The sequence below is a fragment of the Dasypus novemcinctus genome, chromosome X (assembly GCF_030445035.2).
Source record: "Dasypus novemcinctus isolate mDasNov1 chromosome X, mDasNov1.1.hap2, whole genome shotgun sequence".
Taxonomy (NCBI): Eukaryota; Metazoa; Chordata; class Mammalia; order Cingulata; family Dasypodidae; genus Dasypus; species Dasypus novemcinctus.
Genome location: NC_080704.1, coordinates 112,819,747 through 112,842,368, shown reverse-complemented (window position 1 = coordinate 112,842,368; position 22,622 = coordinate 112,819,747). Strand labels below are relative to the sequence as shown.

Below are 22,622 nucleotides of genomic sequence, written 5' to 3'. Positions count from 1 at the left end.
AGTTCTTAACCAGATTAATATCCCCTTTGTTGGTCAGATTTCCTAATGGGACAATAAGCATAATTCCTAATATCTTCCAATCAGTGCATAATTGCAGGTTTAAATAAATGTATATTCCTTCAATGAGTCCTCAGTTTGAAACACTAGACAAATATATTTCAATGATGACATTGGCCAATAATTTTTAAATTTTTATTTTTAGAGGTTGAACAATGATTCATTGCTCAATTTCTGGTAAAACAATTAGCAGTCTCAAAGATTGTTTCAATATTATTTTAAGTTAGATCACAGACTGAATACAAATTGATTTAAATATACACATTCCTCAAAACAAATTCAAAAAAGCACTTAAAAGATCCCATTGAATGCATGTGGCATTATTCTTAATTTTACAGATACAGTCTGAATTAAATAACTCTTGACAGAAAAGTGATTCATTTATCTAGAAATCGATAGCATTTAATGTAATAAAATTTATGCATTCTAATTGTATGTGTTAGATTCTTCTTTTTTATTTTACTATTGTAACAGTAATTATTCCCCTTTTCTTCCTGCTTCATGTGAAGATTACCTTATTTAAAAAGACTTAATCTCTCAAAAATTTTCTTATCTCCCCATTTTCATCTACCATTTTCTTATTTTCAAATATTTCCAATAATGTTCACTTCGGACAAGGACTTTGCTGGAAAAACTAAAATACAATAAAATGGAACTATAGCTCTGTCCCCAGTGCTGCTCACAACCTGCTAGAACTTTCATGCTTCAAGTCCCAGGGCTAGGGAAACTGGATTGTCAGGAGACCCCCTTCATGCCTCTGTGATGAATAAAGCTTCAAGGGGCTGCTGCTACAAGATGGGGTGTAGATATAATTTCTTCTATCAAAAAGTGCACTGATTGAAATATCACTGTTCCTTCACTTTCTTGTTATAGCTGGCAAAAGGTCTGAAGATTCCAGAAAGATTTATATCTAAATTGGAAATTGTCATTACCTATTTCCACTTCAATACTTTCAATTCTTTCTGTTTAGTCACCCAAAATTATAATCCTTCTTCCTAATATGTGCCCAGGTTCTTTTATTCATTTACACTTTCTCCTTTAAAGCACACTTACACTTCTATAATCTCTCTTGCGTGGTTACTTTGGGACATCTTTATATATTTAGTTCACAATTTTCAATGTTTACTGGAATAACAGTCACCGAGCACAATGGGAGTTGACTTCCTAAAATAGTTAACTGTCTTATTGCCTTAAAATATGATTATAAGGTAAAATTTACTTTTGAACCTTAACTTTGAGTAACTATTATGAAGAAAAAAATGAATTTTTAAAAGACTTGATTCTACACTTTACTTAAACGAGAACATTTTCTGAAATGCAGTCAAAGCAACTTCCGTTTGCTCTGCAATGAGGTACTTGCACAAAGTTCCCCACAATTTTTTGGTCTACAAATTTACAACAATGACTACTTTAAAGAAATAATTTAAGACAAAATTTGGTTTTCTTTTTAAACTACTGCATTTAAAAAGTCATTTGAGTTGTAAACATGCAAGGGCATGCCAGTTATGGTATCACATTATTATATCACAGTAACAGAAATGTGAATCACATTTAGTTCTTTAATTCGAGGATTCAGATTCTCCTAAATTATCAATATTGAGCTGCTACACTCTTGATATAAGATGTTTGGAAAATCTAAATCTTCATTTCTGCTACCAAAGTGCCAAGAAATGATGTGCTCTCATGAAATCACACAGCTGTTTTTGTATATTAGTTAACCAGGTAGTTGGAAAATTATTACCCCATTAGCACTGTCTTCAGATTTTAGAAGCAGAGCTTAGAGGAATTAAACTGAGGTATACTTTGTGTTGCTTCTCTCTTGCTACAGAACTAATCATGATATTGAAGATGAATATGTAGAAAGTATGCTGCTTTTCACAAGATAGCAAATACCATAGGTGACCAAAAACTATCTATGGAATCTATAAGATATTTGGGTAATGGACTAGTATGATTATCACTATTCAGTCTAATTTTGTGAATCTAGATATGTGAGGAAAGTTGTATTTTTTCTAAAAAAAATTTTTACTTATCACATTAAGTACCATATATGTGATTAATTGCTGATTTTACAAGTAATAAAAACAGGAAAAGTCTCATTTTGGATGCTAGTGCATCCAAAACTTTTGTTATTACATTTTTGTTTTGTTTTTGTTTAATTACTGGAAGGCAACTTTGATATAGCTTAATCTAGATTTTGGAAAATATTTGGTGCTGTCAGATGGTTACACTACTGCTTTGTTAAGAATTTTGATAAATCCACCAATAAATCCTTAGAGTAGAATTCAATGCCTATTTTAAAGGTTTAAACACACACACAAATACACACACACAGAGTACTCATTCTACAGTACGTTTGTATAGGAATTCAGTCTTGTATTCAGGCTTGCAAGTGTATTATTTTGTGGTTGTATAGACAGCTATTGCACATCTTTTGCTATCTGAGGGAAATCAAGAATCTGAGGCTTTCTTGTTATCAGCAGAAAACCAGCTTAGCATTGGGTGAAAATAGCACAACTAGTCACTAACTAGGCTTAAATGTGATGGAGATTGTTAAAATAGTTAGGAAATGAGTGACCCTTATTGCTGTACTTTTCCCCAGGAATGAAGGTTGTTCTGCCTTAGTCTGATTTATAGCATAGACCTTATTATTTTCATTTTGTGATTTAACCTTTGGTTCTTCATATGACTCTGGTAAAATCATATGTGAATTATTGCTGCTTTAGTTTTTCTGAAAAATTGCACAGTCGCTTCTTTTAAAAACTGCTTGCAATCTAATTCGACAGGTGTCTTTACTTCTTGTTGTGAAATTTCAGTATAGATACTGTCCAAACTGTCCTAAGAATAAATTTGAATTCACAGTAACAACAGCTACAAAATTTGTGCAAAAGATATTGTACATGATTGGAGTACATAGAGCTTGCAATAGTTAATTTAATATAAAACTGTTTTCACTTATTAAAACTATTCTGTACTACATTAAAAGTTATTTCTCTGATTTAATTTTCCCTATCAAGGAAACTGAATGCTCATTTAATTCCAGAAATTTGAAGATTCTAATTAATTGCGTACTGTTGCAATACATCAATGGAATCTTTTAAACATCATAATTGCTTTGAAGTTCTTCAAGTTTTCCAAGGGTCATGAAGTAAACCCGGCTGTGGTGATTGTGCAGAGTAGGAGTAAAGAATAACTTTGAAAGGAGAGAAAAAGATGCCATCAGTAGATATTTCATATATTTTGACCTCATAGTTCATAGGCAAAAGTTTTAAGTACCAGGAAACCACTATAGCTTCAATTTATCTGCAACTGCCATACCATTTTTCTGAACAGGCTTTCCTCAAATTAAAAATTAAAAATTTAGATGGGAAAGACATTTAATTTTACATATTTTAAAATAACATTTTACTGTATTCTATATAATTGTAGTTTATATCCTTTAAATAAAATTAGTTTCTTATAAGTGGCATTCAAGTCCTTAAATTCTTGTTGAATTTTGGTGAAAATTTTAATTTTTCTTTATTAAAAATAATCTTTTACTTTTAACTCAAGTTTGTATTTCCTTTTTAATATAAAGAAACTATTAAATTATTTAGATGTTGTTTACCATTGCTTCTGGTGTTGAGTGGCCACTGAAATTTTCTACTTTATGATTTGTTACTTCAGTGTAATGGACCAAGATCAATAGAATGATATATATATATAATTAGGTAACCCCAGTATTTTGGAGAGGGACATGTTGTGCAAATACAGTCTGTACCATAAAGAAACTTAGACAGAACATGGGCATAAATATCAGAGTCTTCTTTTTTGATGAGAATTTTCAACATTCACAAAATTTATATCTAGTAGGAGGTTTGTAACATAATAATAATGATAATAAAACGCATCGGCTATCCTTGACTTAACACCCTTGACTCAAGGCACTTTGTGAGAGATTTACTATATACACAAGATCAATAATTTTCATAATTGACGTCCAATTAGTTATTAATTTCCCCATTTTGGAGAAAAAGAAACTAAAGCTCAGAAAGATTCATCAAATTTCCCAGGTTCTCAGTTCTACTTCTGTTGCAGAGCCAGGACTGCATCTTGGGTCTGTCTCACCTCAAACACTGGTCCTCTGTCCAATACATTTCTCTGCATGGACAAATCAATAAATCACCCTGTCTTATTGCAGAGCGCTTTATCCTGGTGTTCTAGTATTAACTCGAATCCTCTACAATCTCTTCCAAGCGTGAAAGCATTCTATCCTAGCTTCATGCCATTATTTCTTATAATGTGCAGGGAATGTAATGGCTTTATGTGGTGACTTTTCAATTTAAACTATCTGAATTGGTTGTCAAAATTGATCAAATTACACAATCAATTACACAATTGAAATCTCAATTTCATTCTTCTTTTCTGCAAAGTGGACATAGTAATACTTACTTGAGACTAAATAAGATAGCTTTTAAAGTATCTAACAAAAGACCTACCACATAATTAGGTGCTCAGCAAAGGAAAGTACTTTTCTGTCTTCTATCACTGGATTATGCTAAAAGCTCTAAAACACAGATTTACTCTAACATTCTGTTTAAAATATATTTTAATATGAAAATGAACAAAACTATAGAATAAAGACAATAATGGACTGCATTAAACTAGATAATAGCTAAGTTTTGCTTACTTATGGCATGAGGAGAATATTTAATTTTTTGGAAATGATTTCCTTTTGAAGCCGAATTTAATGATTTACTGAACCATTGTTTCTGATGCAAAATGTAAAATTTTCATCAGTAGTAAGCCTGTTTGAAAAATGTAGTGCAAATACATTTATGGCCAGAAGGGAAATGACATAACTTTATTTAGTACGTTAATTTTCAATACTTTCTTTATTTTTGCTGCAACTGGAAGATGTAAGCTATACCTTGTCACCTCGGGAACACAGGAATCTCAGCTTCTTAATTGACCTGCATTTCAGTTCATCTTCCAGAACCCATGATTGCAAAGAGTGCATGGCAATGGCCTTTTGACCCCATCCTGTGGTTCGCTGTGTATATTCATAAGCTACAATAAAAATGTAAAAATAAGTAAAGCATAAAATCTTTCTGAGAGTGATAGAAAATTACAACAAAAAGAAAATTTTGATTATTAAGAGGTTCATTATTACAGTTCAGGTAAGCAAATCTTTTTTTAACCTACTTTTTTTGTCTTTATTTGTCTATATACCCCCTACCACTCTTACCCCACTCTTCCCCCCAGAACAACAACCTCCTCCATCATCATGAGACATTCATTGCACTTGGGGAATACATCTCTGAGCACTGCTGCACCTCATGGACAATGATCTACACCATAGCCCACACTCTCCCACAGTCCACCCAGTGGGCCATGGGAGGGCATACAATGTCCGGTAACTGTCTCTGCAGTACCACCCAGGACACCTCCAGGTCCCAAAAATGCCCCCACATCTCATCTCTTCCTCCCACTCCCTACCCCCAGCAGCCACCATGGCCACTTTCTCCACACCAGTGCCACATTTTCTTCGATTACTAATCACAGTAGTTCCTGAATAGAATATCAGTAAGTCCACTCTAATCCATACTCAATTCCTCCATCCTGTGGACCTTAGAATGGTTGTGTCCACTCCACATCTATATCAAGAATTGCTGGATGCAATTCTCCTGCTTTCAGTTGTAGGCACTCTTGGCTCGTTGGTGTGGTGGTTGACCTTCTTCACCTCCATGTCAGTTGAGTGGGGTAAGTCCAATAAACCAGAGTGTAGGAGTTGCAAGTCTGTTGAGGCTCAGGGCCTTTTGCCTACTTTTATAATCACTCATTTGAACATTTTACTTCTCAGGAATGATGTTCAAATCAGCACCATTGCAACCAACACTGAATTTCGAGACTTTTGTTTCTTGGATTCACATTCTCCAATACCACAGAACAAGCCAAGGTTTAAGTCTATGCTGTTAGCAGAAATTCAAATCTACCACTAGTCATCTTTATGCATTCTAGGTGAAGTACAGCATTCCATAAGTGTTTTATTTGCGCTCAAGTGACATACAAGGAAACCTAACTGGTAAAAATGAAAACTGTTTAAAAAAATGACTTCTCAAATAATGACTTTTGTAACTCTAATGCAATTCAATAAATTACCATGTTACAAAGCTAATTTCATGCCATTAATCCTGTCTCGTACACAGGAAATTTTTATATGATTTTAGCTTTTTGGCCCTGTTTTATATTAATTTTGACAATGAAGATTATGACAATAACTGATTTAATGCAGAAAACTTAATTATGTTAATAGCCATTATAATATAATGCTATAATAGCTGCTGCTGAAAAGGATTCTCTGGTACATGGAACAGTATTACTGTTAGATGTTTAACTTTCAAGTAGATATTACTTATGTACTTTATGGGGAAGAAAATTTCCATTTAAATAATATCAATATATAAAAATTTTTACTCAAGCTAAAATAATCTAGAAAGCAATAAAATAAGGTGCCCTCATTCCCACAGCAACATAATAAATAGCTTAATATAATGATTATTTTGTCTTTCCATTTTCTTTTATTATAAAGGCAATAAAGTTCATGTTGATATAATAATATGTTTTAAAAATTCCTTATTTTTCCTCAGAGTTTCTAGAATACTTTTTTAAAACCAAAATTTATCTGGCCTATATTTGTATATATTTACTATGCATAAAGGGACTCTCATAAAAATGATTGTTGATAGGCGTAGTATGAGATATTTTGAATACCTCAACTAGAATTCACCAAATATTTACTATCTCTTGCTTCATTTTACAATTCAAAGTATTTATGTTTAGAAAAATTACATCAAATTGTAATGAAATCACAACCATATTTTAAGTCAGACAAATTTCTCTCATTGGAAGAAGATTTTGTAAGACTCTTTTCAGACTAGACTTAAAATCATCCAATATATAAGGGAAGTAAGGGGAACCATAGTGATCCTAGTGATGGGAAAACTAATAGATTTTGTTTGTCTGGGTTTGAACATTTTCACTTATGTGACTGTGTAATTAAAAATAGTATTTTTATCAAAACCACATAGAAGGAAGTGAATGTAGCTCAGTGGTTGAGTGCCTGCCTCCCACATATGAGGGCCTGGGTTCTATTCCTGATATTTCCAAAAAAAAATCCCACATAGAGTAAAGATTTCTTAATGCACACACTCCTTGCTGAGTACAAGTACTCAATTAATATGACTTCAAATAATTTCTACATTAGTTCTGAAACCAAAGCCTTGCCAAAAAATATGACACATAAATCTACCACTTACTTGAGTTAGTAAGTAACTGTGTTGGCCAGGATGCTTTCTGAGTTGGCATGCGATGATGTGGAAGTAATACTTGCTGTGATTGTTAAGCCTCTGTATATTTGTTTGGAAATCTACAGCACTGATCTACTTATCAAAAACATTTATTATAATTCAAGGAAGTATAAAATTCGAATTAGGGATGTTGAAATTTGGGTTAGTTTTAAATTACTAAGAATTTATAATACAGAAAACTCATAATTAATTTTATATCAGCACACTGTAGTCTTTGGAATACTCTCACAACCAAAATATAAGGTTCTTATAATTCTATAATTTAATTATATATATATAAAGAGAGAGAGGGAGAAGTCGTTCAAATCCTGGCAACTTAAAATAGCTTTTTCTTTTAGGATAGAAGTTATCCTCCCTAAGGACAAGATTTGCACCAGATGGCATAAATACAATTTGTTCAATTTTCCATTTGAATTGAATTTCCTTACTCCCATTTCTGATGAACACATTGATAATGTAAGTATCACTGTTAAAGTTAGAACAAGACTTGTTATTTTTAGTTTCTTTTGCCCCAGTTCTGCCAATTAAGTTGTAAGCATTTACATTCTGTCACTTAAAATGGTTTTAAACCCTCTGTTGAGTTCTTACCTGCTTGAAGAATTTGGAACAGGTTTATTTTCGGGACAATCCTTAACACTGAATATGTAAGTAAAAGGAATGATTTTGCAGATGCAATGCAAAAATGCCATCATCCCATAATTAGAAAAATGTCTATTAAAAAGCCGTTCTTTCAAACTGGTTTTTAAAGCCATATGAGGATCACATTTAACAATTTTTAGAGATTTCTGAAGCTTCTGGCTTCTCTATTGTCTCTCTCTCTCTTACACTCGATCTCTGATGTTTGCTCCATTAAATTTTTCCTGCATTCAGGAAAATTTGTCCTCCATCTAATATTTCTATCCTGTCTAATATTTCTATTTCTCATATGCATTATGTTTCCTATATAGAATCATGCCTATAGTCACCAAACCTCAGAGTTACACATATGAATTCCTGATTGTTGTGATTATTACATTATTACTATGATGATGATGATGATGATGATGATTTATTTCCTAACTCAGCATCCCTTCATTGGTATGAAGGAAAAAATATCGTGGTCTGATGAAGATGAGAAGGCAGTTTTCTTTATGTTGCCACCTGAATGGTACCTAACAGGTGGTCTATTAAGTCAATCTACCTCTTTTTGAAATGACGGATGATGTCAATTTAGTGACAAAAAATATGTCACAAATTTAGTTTGTATTTGATTTTCTCACAAGAGTATTAGTCACTCAGCATAACACTACTGACTGAAAGAAATAGAAGCAGTTTTCTCTTTTTTATGACTATTTTTCAGTCTCCTAAATTAAGTGAGAATCACAAAAATCAAGGTAATGGAGAGAAGCATTTTTATCATCTGTCTAAAATCTGAAAGCAAATAGAGGTAAGCATAAATATAGGTTATTATGAAATAGAATTTGCCCTTGTTTCAATTGTATAATTATTGCAATGAACAAAAACTCAAATAACAAAAATCAGCCTCTTAGTGGTATTCTCATAAATGCACGAAGCATAAGACAAATACACATCACCTTACAAATTGAACTGGTAGGCAGGATCCCAAACTAAGAACCCTATGTGCTTTGAGAAAACGTGATATTCAGGAAACGTTTGCTTAGGACACATGTTTTACCCTTAAAAAGCTTCTCTGAGTTCATCTGAAAGAGTAAGAAATTTTATACATACCTACAGAAGATGGTATGTCTTTCCACATTTCAAGGATCTTCTTGAAGAGTTGTTTGTTTGCTTCCATAGAAAGGGCTTCGGCATTGAAGGTGAGAATCATGCCAATTCCCAAGCAATCAGGCAGAATGATGATATTCTGTGGTAACATGATTTCCAGGGGCTGGAATTATGTTTCATAGTTTTACATGTCTAACATTTTATCACTACTACTTTAATTGAAGCAGCTTGGTTTAGCAATAAAGACCAAAAAGGGTTTCAAAGTGTAAGGAAAGGAAGAGAAACTTCTATTGCAAAATTAAACTGCATGAGATCCAACACTTGAAAAGAGCTTTCTTTATAGCATAAAGTAGTCACTGTTTTATATTCCCCCTTTATATTTATGAGAAACTTTTGTTTGAATAAGGCTAAAATATATTTCCAGTGCAGAAACAGTTTGCTAAAATTTCATATAGCTTTATGAATAATGATAGAATGTAGAGTTAAATTTAAGATATATTTCAGTATATTAATGAACACTTTAATAATAAATGTGTGAACCAAATGACAAGACACAATTGTTGAATATCAGCCAATATATTCGAATCAGAAATAGAAAATTAATTTAAAAATTGCTTGAGTTTAAAATGTTTACAAAAAAGTAGTTTTTTAATGCTTTTCATCGCTTGTTATGTGTTAGCTGTCCCCTTCCTCAAAAAAGTAGGATTTCTTTATATAATCCTAAAATACATACAATAATATACACAAAAGCCAAGTAATTAGTTGAATTCAGAGACTTAAGTTTACATAATATGAAATATTAAGAAATACCTAAGCATTTCTAAATTTGTTGGACATTTGCTTAAGCTACAGACCTTGTCACATTAGCAGTATTTCCCTAAAAAATGAACAATTATTCTATTTTTATCATTTCTCTAAATTAGCAAGTTACAGGAAAAAAAGTAGAAACTGTACTTGCCAAACCTGGTGTACTCAGGACAATTGCTTGAGGCCATGTCTCAGCTACTACTATCCTTAAAACTAAAATGGGGATCCAGAGGCGAAAAGCAATTTTAATGCGTTGCCTGGGCACTCTCATGAGCATTTGAATCAGAAAAGAGATGAAGGAAGAGAGTAAAAGAAGGTACAAGAAAGAAGGTTTTCACAAAATCTTTTAAATAAAACTCTACTGCTGCAAATCCAGGAAGCCTCAGCCTCTTGCTTCTCAGTAGATTCTTGAAGTAATCAAATATTCTTTAACACACTTCTAGCAGTACAGATTTTACAATCTAGCACACTTGTATAAAAATAATATTTTTAATATGTTCTATTTCAGAAGATATTGTCTCCTCCCTCAAATCAGAATCCTTTCTCTCTTGGTGGGTCAAGTCACTAAGGAATTTAGCTAAAAATGTTACATTTGAATGTACTACATAAGGTATCCTAATTAGGTTAAAAATGATTTTAAAGAAACTCATCTTTCATTCTAGGTTCCACAATAATTACCTAATTATTATTTAAAAAAGAAGTAATTCTCCTTGCTTACCAATCAAGTGGCATACAAGTTTCAACCATCACAAATGGCTTTTTAAATATCTAAACTTTGAAAAGTACAGAAATGTTCAGTACTGCAGTAGCTTTTAAATACAGATTATCTGACATGACATAAAAAATTAAGATGCAGGAAGTTATGGAAGACACACCAATCCAATGAGTATTTTAAAATTATCTCCAAAATAAATTGACTTCATATCTAATTGGCTTTGCCTGGACTTGGATCAGTATTTTCTACATTATCAATAGGGTGATTTCTATACAATCCTAGATGATAACTGGGCAAACACTTTTTTAAAAAATGTCTCCATTAATGATCTGAAATTGCCTTCTATAATTTGTCAGAGATGTATGAAATCTTGAAGTTATTTTTAAAAAGTCATACAAGCTGTGATTTAAAAGTACGTAAGTTTTCTCCTGGACTTTTTGTCTAATAATAAGCCTCTGAATTTTTATTTGTCTATTAGCTGTGGAATTAAGAAATGGTGAAAAGGAAAAATGTTAGGGTCAGCACTTCCAACTAAAAAATAAGTTTTACAAGGACAATAATAATCACTATCATCAAATCACAGATAGAGTGGAATTATGTTTTGTATGGTATGTGTGGATGTATGTTATGCTACACTGGAAGTCCTTATATAAATGATGTGTAAAGTATTTTATAACTATCCATTTTGCAGATGTTGTGGCATATTTTTGCTGTAATTATTTTAGAGTTTAGGAGTTGACATATATTTTCTTTTAAAGCACTGAATTACTTGAAAATATATTTCAAATATAAGTGACATATATGATATTTTGCTATACAGCAGAGTTAAAATTAATGCAAACTGGATAAAGAAGGGGGTATGCATAATAGTGCTGAACATATTAATGTCTGTGTTGTATTTTTAAAGAATCTGTTGGGGAATTATAGGGGTACAGAATGACTAAAGAGCAAGGATTGTAAACTCAAATGCTTCCTAGTGCCAGCTAATATAAATGCATAATGGTGACTAGATAGGGAATGTGGAGAATATATACCATCTAAAATTGGGTAAGCACAAATCAGTTCCAGCTGATGATGACCAGATAGAAATATGGTCCTAATATTGTCAGATCTTCTTGCTTTTCAATACAAGTCCAAATTTATATGTAAATTTAATTCATTAAAAAAAACACTGTGCTAGAAAACAAAATATATCTGCAAAATAAACTTGCTTATCTGGACTAAGAAACTATTAGCAAGTTTTGTTTGTTGATGATCACTTTATGGCACTCTATAATTACCTATTAGATCTCAGTTCCAGTATAGATATCATTTATCATATTTTTAAACCTTTAAGGGTTTTCACAATTGGAAAAATTCAGAGAGCAAGAAACAATAATTTCTGAGATCTGAAGATATTATCTTACATTAATTGGCAAGGTCACATCAGATATAGCCTCAGATTCTGCATCAATGATGTGATATCCATCCATTGAGCTGAAGAAAATCTTTAGTCTTTTTTCAGAATCAATAGCCAGGTCAACTGTCATTGGTTTATGACCAAGTGTTGGAAATACCTGCAAATGTAAAACCAAATATTGCCAAAAGGCAAAAAAATGACACTCTGCCAAAGCAAAAATTTCCCTACCATTTTGCTGGATTTTTTAAAACCTAGGTTGGTTTTCAGAATGTTACAATGTATTTAGAGATCTATACACTGCAACTTTCTTTAGGTCTGCTACTGCAACAAGGACATATTTATATTCAGATTATAAATCTTGAATTTCTCTTCAAAGGTCAAATTGCCAAGGATAATAAGAGCCTTACACTCTGTTTGCTGTATTTAAATTCCTTGTCTTAAGCTTCAGCAAATGAAGGGAGTTCTTCTGGTCACTTAAACCAGTTCTCTGAATTAGCTGCCTGTATTTTTGCCTATATTCGTATATAGCCTTCGTAAGACATGTAGTCTCCTTTGGAGTCTGCTGATTGATCTGTGACAACTTGGTAGGGAGTCAAAAAGACAGGCTTGTTAGCCTACCATATACTGGGAGAATGCTAGACTCCAATAGTTCCTTGTCAAAGGAAATCAAAGGCACAAACAGGATTCACTGTCAAGATCAGGTCATAGTAGGGAACTGAGTATCACAGGATTCACTGTACTGTAGTCAAGAGATGGCATACAAGAACTGGAATGAGGACTTGGACCAGGAAGAGAATATCAGACTAGAAAGAATGTTGGTTCTTATCTATTCTTTCCAGCTCCATACCAAGCAGCTTTGACAAATCAGCAGACCCCAAAGAACAAACCCAGGCCCAAATCCTGACAACTGACCCAAGGCCCAGTTTAGGGAGATCAGATATGGGATGTGATCTGTATCAGGCCAAACTCAGACTGTCTATATAGTACAGTCTGTGATATCTACTGTGCAAAAAGGCTTTGAGGAGCAGTCATGTGAATTAGTCCATCTTTATTTTACATATGTGTTGTTTTGGCCTGCAAAATATACCTTGTGAACAGATCCTGACCTAAGGTTGAAATGAATATATCTCTACCAGTACTTTTTAAAAATGTGTCCATGGACCAACTAGTTCAAAACCACTTGGCAGGTTTGCTAAAAATATAGATTGACAGACCCCACTTCAGGCTCACTAATTCAGCCTGGGGTTGGGTCTGAGATCTGAACTTTTACAAATGCTCCAGGTGATTCTGATGCATAACCCAGGCTAAGAGCTACTGGATTCTATATAATATTGCCAGTTTATTAATCAGTCCTGTGAAATAAATTTGAAATAATCCCATTTAAATGGACTGGCTTTAATTCTGGAGCATAATAACCAAATTATTTTAATTTAAAACCATCCTCAGTATATGGGATGTGATAAAAAAAAATTTAATCAACTACTAAATTAAGACTCCAAATGGCCAACTTCCAAGGTTGAGTCATAGAAGTTAAACAACGTAAAGGCAAAAATAGTACTAGTATTCCAAGTAAACCTCATAATAGTTCTAGAAAGAAATGTGTTTTGAATTCCAATTTGGAATTTTCACCCCTTTCCTTCCCACTCCCATCTATTGTAGCCCTGTTATTCATATCACAGGTTGATTCTTCCCTCATTCGTCCTCCAAAAGGGTTCTGCCCTTTACCATTGTCACAAGTCTTCTTATCTTCCCTCTGCCCCCCATCCCCCATTAACAGAGAACAGGGACTACCAGCTTCAGTTCATTGCAGTGGCATCCAAAACCTGTGTCTGGGGCTCTAGAAGAGTAGGTATTCATGTAGACTAAAGGAATTGACAGTAAGGAGCTGGTGGAAACATTCTCTAAGGGGAGGGATTGAGGATTTCCCTCACATTCTCCCTTGCTATGGTGCCTGTGAATTATCTAAAAGAAAGTGGTTAACAGATAAATATTGACCTAGTATATTCAAATCAAATTAATTGTAGAATAAAGGCGTATATTTTTGTATCTATGTTCAAACTATTGTTCAGTTTACAATTTCTTCTGAAAAGAAAAACTGTATTTGACAAAGGAAAAGGAAATTACTCACTTTAGTAGCAGTATCTTCATCAAAGGACTTTGGAGCCCACACATAAAGATGAATTGAGGATTTCAAAACAATTGCAATATAAATTGTTTCTTCATGTTGGACTATAGCGATAAAATACAAAGAAGAAACAATGAATTAGCTAGAATACTCGTGTATGTGTATTTGTCATTGAAAATGTTCTAACAACACTATAAGATCACATACCTTACATTTTTAGAAATTATACTTGACTAAAATTTGATGCCCCAAAACTCGTGATAAAATTACTCTCTAATGTTACGGAGCATATGCATTAGCTTACAAAAGCATGGAAAACTACAAAATATAAGTAAATGGAATGAAAGAAGGCCTAAATAAATAGCAGAATATCTGTGTTCATAGATTGGCAGTCTTAATATTGTTAATATGATGGTATTACCAAAAGCAATACACAGATTCAACACAGTCTGTATCAAGATTCCAATGGCATGTTATGCAGAAATGGAAAAGCTGATCCTAAAATTTATGAGAAATTGCAAGGAACCCCAAATAGTCAAAGCAAACTTTGAAAAAGAAGACCACAGTGGGAGAGCTCACACCTCCTCATTTCAAAATTTACCATAAAACTACAGCAATTAAAATGGTGTGGCACTGTCAAAAGGTAGACATACATATCAAAAGAATAGAATTGGGAGTTCAGAAATAGAGCCATACATCAATGGTCAATTGATTTTGACAAGGATGCCAAGAACCTTCAAAGGGAAGAAACATCTCTTCAACAAATGGAACTGGGCAACTGCATATCTACATGCAAAAAATGAATTTGGATCCCTACATCATACATTATGTAAAAATTGACCCAAAATGTATCAAATAGCTAAATATAAAAGTAAAACTTATAATATTCTTAGAAGAAAACATAAGGGTAAATCTTTATGACATACATTTGGCAATGTATTCTTAGAAATGACAACAAAAGCACAAGCAACAACAATAAAATAGATGAACTGGACTTCATCAAAATTAAAAACTTTCCTGCATCACAGGATACCATCAAGGAAGAGATAGTACATTCTAAAAAATGGGAGAAAATATTTGAAAGTCATATATCTGATGAAATAAATATACCATTATATATTTTAAATAAAATAAAATATATCTCATAAAATTTCTCCAAAGAAGATATACTGTTCAGTCATTTTATGGCCCTTAAGCACCAGAAAAATTTTCATCATTAGTTATTAAGGAAATGATCATCCAAACCACAAAGAGATACCCAATTTATGTCCACTAGGGTGGCTATAATCACAAAATAGGCAATAGCAAATTTTGGAGCTTATGTGGAAAAACTGGAACCATTGTTTATTTTTGGTAGGAATATAAAATAGTGCAGTCTGGAAGTACTATTCAAGAGGAAAGAAAACATACATATCCACAAAAACATGTAGGAAAATACTCATAGCAACGTTATTCATAATAATCAAAAAGTGGAAAGAGCAAAATGTTAATCAACAGATGAATGGGTTAACAAAGTTAGCTTGTCCATTCAATGGAATACTATTCAATAATAAAAAAAAGTAGGATGCACATTGCTCAAAATACAGCGTGGATGAATCTCAAAACATTATGCTAAGTGAAAGAAGCCTGTCACAAAGACCGCACATTGTAATTGCATCATTCCTTTTATATAAAATGTCTTGCATATGCAAAACTATAGAGAAAAAAATATATCAGTAGTTGCTTATGACTGGAGGTGGGGGTGGAAGTTGGAGGAAAGGTAAAATGGAGAGTGGAGTTTCTTTACGGGATGATGAAAATTAGATTTTGGCGATGTTTGCATAACTCTGAAAATACTAAAAACCATTGAATGTACACTTTAAATGGACGCATTTTAGGATATGCCTAATTCTGCCTAAACAGGCAATTAGTGAAGAGGGAAAGAAGAACAATAAGGTTGAGAGTAGAAAGAATTAGCTTCAGAAATAGAACAGAATAGGATGTTATTTATTCCCAGTTGCTCACTGCCAACAGCAACATTCTGAGACACTGGAGTTATTACTCCGTTTCACAGTGGATGGCTATGAAAAGACAGGGGATACAAAAACACTCTAATCAGGCAGGACATTTTTGCAAAATACAGTCATGAATATTGATAATGTGAGCAGGAGTCAGTAGATCACAAATATTTTTCTTTTTGACTCATTGTAAAGTTTCCTGATCATTATGAAGAGAGATTTTAATGTAATCTACTTCATTGCTGGCGGTCACCCCTCGGGCTGAGGTGTGGTTTGCTGGCCTGGAGGGGGAGCAGCCGCGGCAGGCCAAGCCGCTGCCCCCATAATAGGGTGGCTGGTCGGACTCACCGCCACCCCTGAAGGGAGTTCGGCATGGGCGCAGAGTGCCCTCGGGTCTCCCCTTCTCGGCAGCCATGCTTCCGCGGCCGCCCCTCCTCCCGGATGGCGCCACAGGATGCCTGTGGGGCGGCACCCTTCTTCTTCTTTCTCCCTGCGCAGGCGCAGGGTGGAAAATTCCAGTCTGCCCTTTTCCCCTCCCCCGACAGCAGCAACAGCCAGGCGTGGGTGGAAAAATCCAGTCTGCCCTTTTCCCTGCCCCCCCCCGACAGCAGCAACAGCCAGGCGTGGGTGGGAAACTCAAGTCTGCCCTCCACCCCAGCAACAGCAGCCACCAATCCCTAAACCCTGCCCCTTCCCCCCGCAACAGCGACAGCCAATCCCTAACCACCACCCCTCCCCCGTCCAGTACCGCCCACTGACCTTTCGCTGGCAACCAATCAGAACAGGGCGTGGCTTCGACCAATCAGCCTTCCCCAGCCCCTATAAAACTGTTGCCTCTCCCTCAGTAAAGTGGACTTGCGTGTTTACCTTGTCTCCGCGGTAGTTCTGCCGTGCGCCCTCCAGTCCTGAGAGCCCCCGACAAGGGCCTGGCCTCCCTTGTCCCCAGTTCGTCGCCTGCTTCTCCGGGTGACCCCTTCGTCGCCGGCTTTGCCGGGCGACCCCATCAGCCGAACCGCACAACCCCTTGTGAGACCGATCCCTCGTCTGCTGCCGGACCGACCCCTCGTCCCAAGTGGGACCGACCCCTCGTCCCAAGCGGGACCGACCCCTCATCCAGAGCTGGACCGACCCCTCGTCCGCAGCCAGACCCCACCTCTACCGACCGAGCAAGCCGCCGCAATTGCTGTTCCAAAGGAAACCATTATCAAATGGCTCTCCTTTCAGGTTTGTATAGATACATCTTGAATATTTATATATTTGAAGCTACTAGCAGCAGGAAAAAAATATATCAACTTATCTGGAATATCATGGATGCCAGAAAAGAGGGAAAGTGAGAAAGAAAATCATTCTTAACTTCAATAGCTATTTCAGTCATGCAACATTATCTTGATAGCAACAATGTCTGCAGCATAAAAGACCTAGAAGATGTTTCAATTAAATTCACTCAAATTTGTAATTAAAGTTGTCAATTATTTTCTTTCTTCACTTTACCTTTCATAACAATTTACTTCACGTAATGAAGGAAGCAAAGTCCTACACACAAAACGGAACTTACGGACACTGAAGTGTTCACCTGTCAACTTGTCAATAACTTTGCAGCCTTCTTCTGTCTTCAGCATTTCCTCTTGCCTTCTTTTACTTTCTGGATCATCATTCAAAATCTTGTTCCTCAGCCAGGTCAAATGATAAATCTGAAGTCTGTTCTTACAGCCTGGTACATAAGAAAAGATACAGTATTTCAATTTAGTCTTTTTAAAACCTTTCTACCTATTGGGAGGGAAAAAAAGAGTAAAAGATACTTTGTTTTTCTTTAAATCAAATGTTTCATTTTTCAAAAGTGCCAGAGGTTCTGAGTGGAGAGTGAGGGAAGAATAGGTGTAACATAGGAACACTTTCAGGACATTGGAATTGCCCTGCATGACTTCGCAATTGATGAGTACAGACCATTATTCATTTTGTCATAACCTATAAAATTGTGAGGGGCAGGGTGTAAACTATAGTGTAAACTATAGCCCATGGTTAATAGCAATGCTTCAATATGTGTTCATCAACTGTATCAAATGTACCACACTAATGAAGGATGTTGTTAATGTGGGAAAGTGTGGGAGGGGGAGGGAGTGGGGCAAATGGGAATCCCCTATATTATTTATGTAACATTTATGTAATCTAAAGCATCTTTAAAAATGAAAAAACAAGTGCATTGCATCAGAGTCTCCCTTTCAGGGCTAGGGGATGTCATAGAGAAGAATTTCTTAGTCTCTTGCTCCCAAGAGATAATCACTTCTTATCTACTGTTTACCTATACATTTGTCTGAAGAGGATTTATCAGACTCCTTTGAGGTAGGTTAATACTTCCACTGCGCAGGCAACAGAATTACCATCTCATTCATTTGTACCTTGGCTTTTCCCTAAGTCATGCTTCCTCCCCTGAGGTTCAGAGACCCAGGAGCTGCCCATAGTAGTGTCAATACTTGTGTATATATGAGAGGTATGTGAGTAGGCATTCAGGATCAGTGGGGTGGGCCTTTTTGTGCTGTCTTTCTAGCATACTTACAAAATAATTGAATAGTTTTCTTTTTCTTAACAGAATGTATCTTTAATTTTAACTTTCTAATTATAAATTCCATCAAATTCTAATAATTCATTTAGGAAAAACAGGTCATGAAAATTACACATTCCTCTTCCTACACATTGACTCTAAAATAATTTTTCTTAGTCATTTTTAGGATTCATTATTATAAGATTTCTAGGTCCAATATTAGGATTCTTATGAGATGAATAAGTTTTAATGTAACATTTTTGAAGCAGGGGTAGGATTCAGGTATCTATGCCTATTTTCATTCTTTTCTATAATGGTAAAATAATTCGGTGCTTTAAATTATTCAATAGCTTTCTATACTGATGTTCTCAGTACTATTTGATGCAAAAACAATCCACATTTAAAAGAAAAGGATGCATTAAAGAAGGGCAGATTTCGATTAGAGAAAGCTGGACTCAAAGTGAAGAAATTCATTATTTCTAAGCCACCCTAATGTTTTCAAAAACTAAATGTTGTTCTGTGTACTTCAAACCATTATAAACAAATGACCATGAAACATGATCAACAAATTCTGAAGTCTGAGGATACTTTTTGAGGATTTTCTCCTTAAATCAAAACTTAAATCAATGTTAATCGTATTTAGGAATATACATAATCATTAATTAGTTTGCAACATGGCTATTTGGTATAAACTCATAGAAATGATTGATTAGCATAATTTTATTTGGCAGCTAAATGACTTTTTTGCCTCTCCTTTTGTCAGTCATCTCTACTTATAATCACCTTAAATGCTAGTGCTTTCCTGATACCAAATATTCTTTAGTAATCATTCTGATTATTTTTAAAATATATTTTATTTCTTTTTCAAAGGTATGTAGATCACACAAAATGTTACATTAAAAAAATATAGGAGGTTCCCATATGCCACACTCCCCACACCCCCCCACTTTTCCCACATCAACAATTTCTTTCATTAGTGTGGTACATTCACTGCATTTGATTAATACATTTTGGAGCACTGCTACACAGCATGGATTATAGCTTACTTTGTAGTTTACACTCTCCCCCAGTCCATTCAGTGGGTTAAGGCAGGATATATACTGTCCTGTACTGTCACTGCAATATCATTCAGGACAACTCCAAGTCCCCAAAATGCCCCCATATCATACCTCATTTTCCCTCTTCCTTCCTTCAGCAACTACCGTGACCACTGCCTCCACATCAGTGATACAATTCCTTCCATTGCTAGAGTCACAATAATTCTATTGTAGATTACCAGTAAGTCCACTCTAATCCATATTTTATTCCTCCATCCTGAGGACCCTGGGGTGGTGATGCCCACTACACCTCTAACTGAGAGGGGGCTTCAATCCCACACAGCTAGTGGGTGGGACTCTCGTGCCTGCAGCTGTAGACTCTCCCGGTTCCTTGGTGTGGTGGTTTTCCATCCTTGCCTCTCTGTCAGCTGCCGGGTAAACCCAAAGAACTGGAGATCACTCCTATTATTAACATCCATTTACTTACACTCTCATATTGGAAAGTTCAGGTTCTGATTGCCAACACAAGAAGTTCTACTACATTATGGGAAAATTACAGAGGCCTCAGGGGCTCCATTCTTGTTTATAATCTTATCTGTTGGTTCTTGTGATAAGGCTGTGCTAGGAACAACAAACTTTCTTATTTATTTATTGCCCACTTTGTTCTTCGTTGCTTCTAACACATTACAAGAAAAGTATACGGTGGATTTTGGTGGTGTTCCTGTACGCATGCATGAATGAGAATTCCAGTTGTGAAGTAGGTGGCTACTCAGAAAACAACCTGAGAAAATGCAAATAGAGTGGTTTTTCTTAACCTTGACATCTTTATCCTAGGTGAATTGGAATAAAATATCCAAACACCAAAAGAGAGTCAGGTTTAACTTAACTTAGAAATTCGTTTAAATTTTAAATAGATAAGAAAATAAAAATAGCAAAGTCTGGAGTCCCAAATTGTCCCAATTAAAAGTTTATTTCAAGGTTCTCCTGTGAACACTTTCACCTGAGAAAGTCTTTAACCCACTTTGCAACCTAATTAATCTGTATAATTATTTAGTTAATTTTAGTTCTTAAACAAACCTGAGATGGTAATCAGCAAATTCAGTGGCTCAATAACTTGAATCTGATGGAATGGTCTTCGCTTTATAAGTTTAGTAATGTCTGCTTTTCCACTTCTGTCCATCAGATACAGATCAGATTGGGTTCCCAACAGCAAATTCACTCCTGTTGATATATATATTTTTAAAAAGTGCTATATTAGCTCAGAATAATTTTTAGAACTGCATATATATTAGTATTTTTGCTATTCCAGTGAATTTTATCATTTCGTGCTAATGTTAACTTCATTCTGTTTAACTGTGAAAATTCTACCAACTAAAATTTTCAAAGAAATATATTATCATAGAGAAGATTATACTGTCTCTTAATATTCCAATGGCAAGTGTCCAGTGCACTGCCTCACAAATAGAACTTTATATAGATCTACTTACCTTTCGTAGTGTCCCAAACTTTATCAAAACAATCAACCCTTTTGAAAGTTACCACTAAACAGTAAGGATGACTAGTACACACACATAATTCAATTCTTTTGATTTCTTATTCCTAACTATAACTGAGGGTATTAATGCTTTTAAAATATTTATATGTGAAATAATTATTTTCAATTGAGTCATTTCTGTGCCTAACTATACATTACAAAACAATTACACTGTTAAATTCTTGTTAAATTAGTTCCAACTCTCATGTATCTAAGTTCTTACACTCTCTTTTATTTGTTGGCTTGCTCTATTGGCTCAAATATAAGCACTGTTTAAATCCAAATAAGAGGACTGAAATAGACGCTAGAACTAAAGTTATAATACACTTCAAACCACTGTGTGGGTTCTCCCTACAAATTGAGATATAAGAGACATTCAGCCAAAGTAATGTAAAAGAGAATGATTGAGTGTCTTCCTTTCACTTGGAGGACATTAGTGCTCCATGGATATAAGAAGAAAAGACAAGTGTCTTTGCCTTCATTTTCTCACTCTTTTCTTTACCAGTTTTCTAAGTCATGGCCAATGGCAGATTTAGGAATTGCATCCTCCTCTCACACAGAAATCAGGAAATCATGGACAAGTACAGTCAATTTTGACTATAATATTTTATATTTCAAAATATAAAACCACAAGTTATAAAAATGAGTAGTCAGACATTAACTACATCTATGGGTAATTGATTGAAATGTTAATGAAGTAAACTTTCCTTTCTTGTTTTCTAACACATAGTAGCAAAACTTTGAGGATGACATGTTTTTTTCTAAGTTTTTAAATACCTATAATGCTTGCTACACTATTCTGTTTTTTAAATATAAAATCCTGTTCTCCATTCAATAATACATTAAGAAAAATCTGTGAAACTGCAAGTCACAGAATGGCATTTGCTTTGGATTTCTACCCTCTGTTTTTCATTTATGATTCAGACTGACTTGACATAAAATATTGTCTTAGCACTCTCAATGTTATAATTCTTCTGAAACAAAAGGATTGAAAAGTCTATCAAAGTTAAGACATTATAGAAGGAATTTTCTCTACAAATCTTAGACAATTTAAAAACAAGATCCCACAAAATTCTTTCTGGTAATACTTTGTTATTTATCATATGGTGTATACTATCCTGAATTAGAAGTATTAACATCAAATTTTCAAATCATGGTAATGTACTCCAATATTATATTTTAGCCAAGTTACTAGAGGTTAAAAGTAGAATAAAAAGGTGGGGCATCAAATTTCATTGTGTGAAGAAAAATTAGCTAAGCAATTTTGAACAAATTATCAATTAAACATATTTTTATTTTTATTTGACTGGAAATGATTTGCTAATAACAGACAACTGT

General features: G+C 34.4%; 1 protein-coding gene across 1 annotated transcript in view; it reads right to left on the bottom strand.

Moving 5' to 3' along the window:
• Window positions 1–178: 178 nt before the first annotated feature.
• NRK (Nik related kinase) overlaps window positions 179–22,622 on the bottom strand; it is a 295,895-nt gene continuing 273,451 nt past the window's right edge. The window contains 8 exon segments of the mRNA XM_058291117.1: window positions 179–3,250; window positions 4,967–5,106; window positions 9,135–9,294; window positions 12,060–12,231; window positions 12,512–12,632; window positions 14,177–14,281; window positions 17,730–17,885; window positions 20,828–20,971. Coding sequence (XP_058147100.1) covers window positions 3,155–3,250; window positions 4,967–5,106; window positions 9,135–9,294; window positions 12,060–12,231; window positions 12,512–12,632; window positions 14,177–14,281; window positions 17,730–17,885; window positions 20,828–20,971 — 1,094 coding nt within the window. The 3' untranslated portion in view covers window positions 179–3,154.